Genomic DNA, 9365 nt, shown 5'->3' with positions numbered 1-9365 from the left:
TAGCGCCCCCTACAAATATTAATTTAAGCAGCCCCAGCGCTACGGTTGACCTACATGTATGAAACTTGGTAACCATATGTAACACATGTAAACTTAGAAATAACTCTCTTGGGACCATGCTCTAAACCGTACAGGAAGTCAGATAGCGCCCCCTAAAAAACATGTTGTTGTTTTTGACAACCTATGAGTTGTGAAAGGCCACAGTTTTCCCCCCTTATCACCACTTGGCCTTAAATTTGGCACACATGTCCGGGTGGTTCTGCTCTACAAAAAGCTCCCGAAGAACATTTAGCTCCACCTGCTTAGAATTTCCGCCATTTTGAATTTTGTGAAAAAACATTTTCTCCTCAAATCTTCCTAAACGCTGGCTTTGATTTTTACGAAATTCTCTGTGGATCATTAAAGGTTCAATTTCATCACAATATATCAAAAGCTTGTTTGTATCTCTTTGTGTTCAAAAGAAAAGGACCCATTAACTTCTTAGGGGTAAATTCAACTAAATTCAACAAAGCAGCCCTTGCAGTACGTTCAACATAGATATACAATATTTGATAGGCGTATGTACCACATATAAACTTAAAAATAACTCTCTTGGGACCATGCTCTAAACCGTACCAGAAGTCGGCCAATTTCGTTTTCGACCGGTCCATGGCGCCTGTTGCTGGAACTGAAGCTCCGTAAACCGAACAACCGCGTTGCTGAACTCGTTGTTAATAAGGAGAGGTGGATGGACTTTGTCTTTAATGAACAGCATCCGGTGAGTTGCTTTTTGTGTTTCATCTGCGGTGGCGTTGCGTTGTGTGCTGCTTTTTTTAATCATGTATTGTTTTGTCATGTCATAACGAAGTGTGGTTCTTGTTGCGGGGGAATCCCGGGTCAGAGGCGCTGCGTGAGCTCTACCGACTCAGACACGTCCGCTGAAAAAAGAAAGAAAAAAACTCCTTCACTACTTTTACTTTTTTTTTTTTTTTTTCCAGAATAGGCGCGGGGGGCTTGGCGCTTATACGGTGAAAATAGCTCGCGGTCGGTCCACACCGTGTGACCTCATGCTGTAATAGTGCAAAGAAATCGTCCGTATAGCAGAGTGAGCTCTGCTGTCAACACGTGACCGTCTGGATGAACGCGCCGTGTTCAGAACACGAGGGTCAGACAGGAAGTCCCGGGACACTTTTTCCCCCTTCTTCCCCAGTCCGCACCTGATGTGGACTCACGTCATTGAAGGCCTTGGTCTAAAACCCGCCACTGATATATATATATATATATATATATATATATATATATATATATATATATATATATATATATATATATATATATATATATAATTGACCTCATTTGATTCATTTGGCCATATACCTCACCTGAGTAGCCCAGTCTTTCATATATTTTTCTGTTTGTGGCAATCGGTGAAAAAAGCTTTGACACCCCTGATATATATGTATAGGGTTGCAACTAACGATTATTTTAATAAGCGATTAATCGGTTGATTATTTTTTCGATTAATCGATGAATCGGATAAAAAAGCAAAAAAACATTACTTTCCAACCCTTTGTTCAAAAACAGAAGTGACAGTGCAAAACATGTTCAGAAAGCACAAACAGGTTGCTCCTTGAACATCCCCGAGCTGTTAATTAAACAAATTAGATTAAAATGGACTAACACTAAAAACATACACATGTATGCTTTACATCTGCCTTTTTACTGTAATTGATCTCCTTGGAGTAGAGGCTGCTTTAGCATGCCCTGCTTTATCAATATGTATGAACACTGGACAGAGGGAAGCTGTACTGCTCCTCTCACGTCTGTTGGACCTCCACCTCCAGGCCCAGCTCCACCTCATCTCAGCTCTGCATCAAGCTGCGCTGCATATACAGAGTCCTCTTCCTTAAACTCTTTCATTCTGGGTCTCTTACGACCACGAAATGACGTTGTTGGCTAAGCCCAACTACGTCATTTGATTCAGTCTACTTTGAGTAAAAAAACAACCTTCACCAGATCCTTCGGTGAGCCGGTTTAACGTAAACAAGTGACAGCGTGAACTGAACCAGACCGGGGGGTGACGGCATGTTTCATCACGTTACGTTTTTTTACAAGCAAGACTGAACTGTAACGGAACATAACGTAACTTTAACGACAATACACAACCAAACACGTTAGCTAACGCGATAGCAAGCTGACTAGCTTCCATTAAAAACAAGTTTGAGGGAAATGAAGCCGCTGTAGACGCTTAACGCTGGTTGGCCAAGACTCGACACGTCACATCCAAGATGTTCTATTTTTGCTAAGATCACGACTTCAGCGTTTCTCAGTCTCTCACTCTAATCTCAGACACGCTGGCGGCCAGTTGCTCTGCGCCGCTCTTTTTTTTTTTCTCCGCGACTTTCTGACTGCCGTAATAACCGCGTGACAAAACGAATCGATAATGAAATTCGTTGCCAACACTTTTGCTTATCGATTTTTATCGATTTTATCGATTCGTTGTTGCAGCCCTATATATGTGTGTATATATATATATATATATATATATATATATATATGTATATATATATATATATATATATATATATATATACATATATATATATATATATATATATATATATATATACATATATATATATACATATATATATATATATCTCTATCTCCCTCTAAATTAAAGCTGCTCGCAGCTGTGACTGGGCCCTCGCTTCCAGCACGTCGGGGTAAGCCGAAGGGTCGCCGGCTCGTCCGTTCGAGAACCTTCGCCTGCCAGGCGGATATTCGAGGCCGGGAGAGCCGGCGACCCGCCGGCGTCCCCGACGAGCTGGAAGCGAGGCCCCAGTCACAGCTGCGAGCAGCTTTAATTTAGATTGATCTCGTGTTCTTTTATCCCCTCAGGTGTTTTATAATGTATTGTAAAGTAAAACAGACTCAGGAACCACAGGAACCCTTCAGGACCTCTGGACCGTCCTGAAGGGTTCTTGTTCTCTTAGAACCTCAGAAACCAGAAGCTGCTCGTTGTCTTCTGTTCACTGAAGGTTAAAGTCCTCCAAACAAACAGATGCAAAGTTGTTTTTACTGAATCAAATCATCACTTTAATCTTTTATCAGAAATCTGACAAATTTTACAAAACACATTTTCTGTTGTATATCTATCTTGTTTATTGCATATTGTGTGTGTGTATAAGTATGAAGAACGTGAAACCAGAATCAAATTCCATGCGTGTGTAAACCTCTGTTTGAAATTCATAAATATGCTTCTTTGCTTTCTGGTCGATGAGAATATTGACACATATTAATTAATATTATTACAACTCTTGTACACTTTATATTTTCACTCTTTTTCACTCAAATTTTTATATTTGTGGAATGTTTTACTTTACTTCTTATTCTTATTTCTATCCTGTTCTATTTTGCATTGGCCTCAAACATCGATGTCCTTGAGACACTTAACCCCCATTGGCTCCCCGTTGCCATGGCGGCGGTGTATAGAGCAAACATGAGTCAGCTAAATGAAATGTATTAAAGCATTTTTTTTCAAGTATGTTTTGTATATTATTTTTTGTTGTAATTTTTCTGTTTAATCGTTGAACTTCAAACTCTGGCACCAGAATTTTCTTTGGGATTAATATTTTTTTTATTTTTTCATCAGGAAGTTAGCTAGCTAAGCATAAGCTAACGGGCTAACGTGAGCTTTAGAGTTGCCAATTTAATTTAGTTCCCTCGATGTTTCCCTCTGTTTCTCGATTTTATGCTAAGCTAAGCTAACTGCTTCCCGTCTGTAACTTGGTAATTGAGAGACGTGGCGTCAATGTTCTCATCTGAATGTCAAGCATATTTCACAAACATGGTCATCTATTCGTTCAGATTTGAGGCTCCGGGCCGCTGTGGTTGTCTGGTTCGGGGGTTCTCGTCTTGTCTCCTCGCTGCTCCGTCTTCCCGTCCAGTCCGTTGTCGCTGTGCGGCTGCTGCCTCCCACCAGCGGGGGCGCCACCCGGCTCCGTGTCTGTGTCTGTTTTCTCCACGCCGTCCGTCAGCGGCTGGTCGCTCATGGTGCTGTTGCGGCCAGGGTCGTCGTTGAGCATGGTGTCGCGGTCGGGGGCGGGGTTAGTGACGACGCCCATGAAGAGCGGCGCCAGGGAGGCGTCGTCCATGAGGGCGAAGAGGAAGGGGGAGTTGACGGAGAAGAGGGAGACGGAGCGCATGGAGGTCACGGCCGTGGTGGCGGACGCCTCCACGCCTTCCTCGCTGAGCTCCAAGGCGCTGGCGTGGCGGACGCCCGTCACCACCAGGGGCCGGTCAGAGATCCCAGAAAGGTCCGGACCCGAAAACAGAGATCCTAGGCCTGATGGGGAAAAACAGAGAAACTATACTTAACAACAACAACAACAAAAAGTGACGTAATTTGTGGATGTTTTTGTTTGTTATCCACGTAAAGGAAGTGGACCGCAAAGATCACATGTGGGTCTTTGCCTAAACCGGACTAAGTATTTTTGTTGCTTAAACTTAACTGAGTTTCCTGTAAGGACAGACGTTTGCTTGGAAAATACTGTATACATATAACAAATGGAAATGTTCCATACGTTGTATGGAGCTGATTTTCTCACCCATGCTGGTCAGCGCCTCCTGGAGCTCCTGGCGGTACTGCAGCTTCACCTTGGGTAAGTTGACCTGCATCGTTTTCTCCTGAGGTAAACGTCTGTAAAGGTCCGAGATGTTCAGTTTGGGCAGCAGAGACGACACGTTTCCTCTGCCGGACAAGGGCATGACGATTAAGAAGCTGGTGTTTCCCTTGAAAGGAAAACTGGCAACCTGAAAATATAATAATACAGGAAACGGAATTACCATGAGGCATAAATGAGACTCATTACTTATTTAAACCAGGAGGCCACATCCGGATATGAAAAGTGAAGTCTATGCTTCATGTGTTAAAGCTGCATTCTCTCTCCTGACCACCCAGGGGTGACTCCTCTGGTTGTATAGAAGTTTTGTTGCATAAAAAACAAGATGGCGACAGCCAATAGACTTCTAAACCTTAGTCCACAAACCAATTGGTGAGCATGGGTGTGACCAGAAATGAGTCCTGAAACCCAGAAATGAGTAATTTCTGGATTTTAGGACACATTTCTGCAGCAGTCACTGATGTAACCACGACGGCCGGTACGTTACCTGAGCTTCCAGTTCGGGATCGTGCAACAGGCGTAGAGGGTACTGAGCAGACTTCATCATCTCCACCGGGACGGAGTTCTGGTTGTCCAGGTAGAAGACTCCTTTAGAGGTCACCAGGGGGTCAAACCGTGTCTGCCATTCACCTGACGAACACAAGAAGGAATCATTGAGGGAAAATCTGTGTTTTTGTTTTTGACAACCTAAATTCATCAGCCACCCGGCTCTGACTTTGCTTTTTAAGAACTAAAGTAATACTTCATGATGAGCATTGGAGCCACCAGGGTGTGAAGGGTGTCTTAAATATACCATGCAGCAATTTGCACCGCCATTTGAATATCAGAGTTGGAACGCCCCAGTATCTTAATGGCATTTCACATAACCACAATGTCCACGGTTCGAGTACCAGCCAGGGACTCTTGTTAAAGGCTGATGGACAGACACTCCTTCGTGTGGAGGACTTCATCCATCTTGGGCTTTTATCCCTAAGTGATGATTGAACGGATCGTGAGACTGGCTGCTTGTTTAGGATCAACGGTTGCAGTTGGCTTTGGATGTTGGTTAGGTTTTGGAGACTGCAATAAAATAAAGGTCTTCCAAGGCATGAGTACACACATCAAATCAATCAACGCGGACGTTCCTCTGCAGGGAATTGGGCTTCGCTCTACAAAAGACAAGTTGGAGGTTATTCCCACAAGAATTGAGCAGCTGCTGTGCAACTGAAGTGATGGAGTGGTTCAGACACCTGGCAAGGGTGGTCCTTTTCATATCCCGACTGGCCCGGGGTGGTAATTAGGGGTCCTCTAAGAAAGTCATCTGGGCCACTCTGATCTGAGCTCGTGGCACTAGACTTGCACTCATGTCAGCACGGTGCCCAAAGTGAGTGAATCCTTCAAAGCAGAGATAAAGCCAATGAATTGACTGAGGGTGAAGACGGTTCCTTTGACCGTTCACCTGCATTCAACCAATGCTTGCTCCAACGCGATTGGTAAATGACTCCAAACGGAAACCAGAATGCTTCGGACGCCGGAAGCTTGTTCGGTTGTCTCCAAATTCTGGCTGAGAATGCAGACATCACCAAACTGAGGAGCCTTTGGTGGGTTGGTTTACCTTTGAAGTGCACGGCATTCATGAGCATGAGCACCACGCCATGTGGAATACTTTCCAGGAAGTTGGGGATGTGACCTTTGGTGGCGTTCTCCACCCATTGGTTGACCTCCTCTACAGAGACCAGAGGGGCCGGGGAGGATTTGTACCTTAATAGAAAACAAATACAACAAACGGACATGAGACATTTACACAACAGGACAGACATTTTTTTTGGTAGAAATGTAAGAAAAATTATTAATTATGACTGTGTTTACATCTGTAAACTCCCAATATCTTGAGAAAAATGTCACATTGTGGCTGTTGGTTCTCAAACCTCTTCTCGCTTCAGTAATCTAATTAGTTTCTATCTTTCAGGCCATTCCCCACATGACCAGCAGCTGTCACTAGAGAGCTTTCCCACCAGAGAATCATGTGACAGCCTCTCCACAGCTCTTCCCGATTCAGCCATTCCCCAGTATATGTAGCTCTTCACTGATGGTGTGGTCAGACTTTAGCTTGTGGCTCTGGTCCCCAACAGTTTGCGCGCCACTTGACAGAGTAAAGACTCCGTTGACAGTTGTCTGAAACGTTGTGCCGAACCATCATTAATTGAGACCGTAGATTGTTTAAAAGAAGTGGATATAGTCATTGAGACATCACCCAGTCTCCCCCTGCTGGCCAGGAGAGAGAATGCATGTTTTAACTTTAGCAGAACCGGAGGTTGAGCCATGCAAACTCTTTGTGTCTCAGTAAATCTGTGTGTCTGTGTGTCTCCTGATGAAAAGTGACTGCTTTCTTTGTGTCGTAGCTGATACCTGGCCAGAGAGTCCTCAACAAAAGACAACTTCACTTCAAATCCTGAGGGATGAAAGAAAGAAAGACGGAGTAAATGTTTAGAGGTGGATGAGACGAGAAGTACACCGATCGTCATCAACAAGCCGTCACCACCACACACCTGGCCTCAGGTACATGCGTGTCGCCACCTCTAGCGATGTGTTGCTGAACTGGGACAGAAGGCCTCCCAGCATGTGATGGAAACACGGCAGGTTGAGAGCATGGAGGCTCTCCAGCAGCAGCTTCTCCGTCTCATTGCGAGCACCTGAGAGAGAAACGCAAAGCACCTAAATCAGTGCTGTTGGTCACTTTACATCTGTCCGTGTGTTTTACAAACATTCAATCCATAAAAAGTATTAAAAGATCTCGAGCTGAAGAAGTTTCTTTATGAAACTGGTTCGCTTTTCAAAAAAAAACATTTGAGCTTGAATTTGATTAAATATTGATGTAATGACACAATCCAACTCTCGACAGTTTTTTGTGCTAGCTGTTAGAAGCCGATATCGCATTAATCGGAAAGTACAGCTGAGGCTGAAGGATTTTTATCTTTACTTTCCGGTGTTATGAATTTAAGTGGCCGTTATGGATCAGAGCTCTTTCACCTTTATTTCAAGCGAGTCTCCATTTCTGGGCTCAGCCTGATTATGAAATGCAAACGATTAGTTTTACCGTCGATGTTTGGAATGCACAAATGGAAAAAGCATCTAATCCTCCCGAGCGGGATGGTAACAACTGAACTCTTGAATCCATAAAAGGATGAAATGAAACTCCGACTGACCCAAGGTCAACTGAGCGAGGGCCAAGGCCACGCTGAGAGGCGACAGGACGATGTTTGGCTGCTGTGGACCAATAAGAAGCTTCTCCAGGAGCCGTGAACCCAGTAGCTCTACGGCGCTCCCTATCGCCCTGTGGTCCTCGGGGCTGAACGCCCGTCCTCCTCCACAGCCGGGAACCTCGTCATCCGTCTCCTTCTCTCCAGCTACGAGACCGGAGACATTGGGATCTGGAGTGAGCTCCTCCTGCAGACAGGAGGACAGACGGTTCACTCTCTGAAGAGTGCGTAGAAGAGGAACAGCAGATTAACGTTTCCCTGTGGAGCTAAGAAGCTTTACTAGACCGAGGTTCTTACAGTCAGTCCCGGACAGCAGAGACCAAGCAAGAGAAGAAGAAGACACAGCTTCATTTCCAAACAACCAGCCTGAAAACACAAAGAGACATCATCAACGGCGTTTATAAACTGTCACATAGGATTATCACAACACAGACGTATGAGATCAATTTCTTCTTCTACGACACGGCTTCTCGTGGACTTTTGCTTAAATTATACAAGATATATTGAATGTGCAGAAAACATTTAGAAAATGGACCGATGGCCACCCGACCAGAAAATACTCTGACAACCAGGATGATGAGGTATTTCCAAACTGGACAGTCCAAACTCAGGCCCACTGTCAAGCCACATTCCCGCTCTGACATTACGTTTCTGAGCACCGGAGAGGCCCTCTAGCAGACCGATCATGGCCCCTCTGGAGTCCGAGCCAAAGGACTTGCTTGTAAACCTGCATGATGTCATCTGGTTTCTCCAGAATCAGACAAACTTCTCTCTGATGGTCTGATTTATTGATGCACTCTTTATCGTCCAATAAGGGTACCTGCAGAGGTTTCTGTGGGTGGATCTCGTAGCTCCGGAGTCACTTGAGGTTTCAGGCTGCTGTGTTTGACAGCAGACTGAAGGTTACGGCACTGATTCTCAAACTGTTTTTGTCACGCCCCACTTTGGAGGAAGAAAAATGTTCATGCCCCACCACAAAATAACTGCCTATTGTGGCTGCAACTAACCTGTTTAGCACTAAATACACAGAACACAGAATACACTGAAGCACATGAACCGTATGACTCCACCAGCGCGGCATGCAAGATAAGGCTCGGCCACAACGTGGATCCGTGGCTCTGCAGAGCAGCATCTTCTCTTCAAAACTCGATATCTTTGGAAAACGACTGATCTTTTTTTTTGCAGCGCTGAAACCGATGAAACTTCCCTTTGCCGATCGGTAAGAGTCACAAAAAGCCTTCTGGTGACTTCAAAGACGTATGAACTCACCTGGCTCGTGTCCGATGTGGGGCAGACGATAAGAAACCAAAAGGGGGCTAAAAGATGATCAAATAAGAATGAAGGCAGATGTGTTCAACCTTCTCTCGGCTGCACAGCGGAGTGGCTGGACTCAACCCTGTTGGCCAGTTAATGATCAACCTGTTTGTGTGGTCTCTGCAGAACGTAAAAATAAAGAGACGGA

General features: G+C 44.6%; 1 protein-coding gene across 1 annotated transcript; it reads right to left on the bottom strand.

Moving 5' to 3' along the window:
• Window positions 1-3845: 3845 nt before the first annotated feature.
• serpinf2a (serpin peptidase inhibitor, clade F (alpha-2 antiplasmin, pigment epithelium derived factor), member 2a) lies at window positions 3846-8254 on the bottom strand (the record flags this gene model as incomplete). Its single annotated transcript, XM_079237174.1, has 8 exons — window positions 3846-4327; window positions 4590-4794; window positions 5152-5294; window positions 6259-6404; window positions 7053-7095; window positions 7193-7336; window positions 7850-8090; window positions 8201-8254. The coding sequence occupies 8 exons, from the start codon at window positions 8252-8254 to the stop codon at window positions 3846-3848; spliced, it is 1458 nt and encodes a 485-aa protein (XP_079093300.1).
• Between the last annotated feature and the right edge of the window lie 1111 nt (window positions 8255-9365).

Source organism: Taurulus bubalis (assembly GCF_910589615.1).
Source record: "Taurulus bubalis genome assembly, chromosome: 2".
Taxonomy (NCBI): Eukaryota; Metazoa; Chordata; class Actinopteri; order Perciformes; family Cottidae; genus Taurulus; species Taurulus bubalis.
The sequence above is the reverse complement of the archived record's forward strand: the minus strand, read 5'-3'. Positions and strand labels throughout refer to the sequence as shown.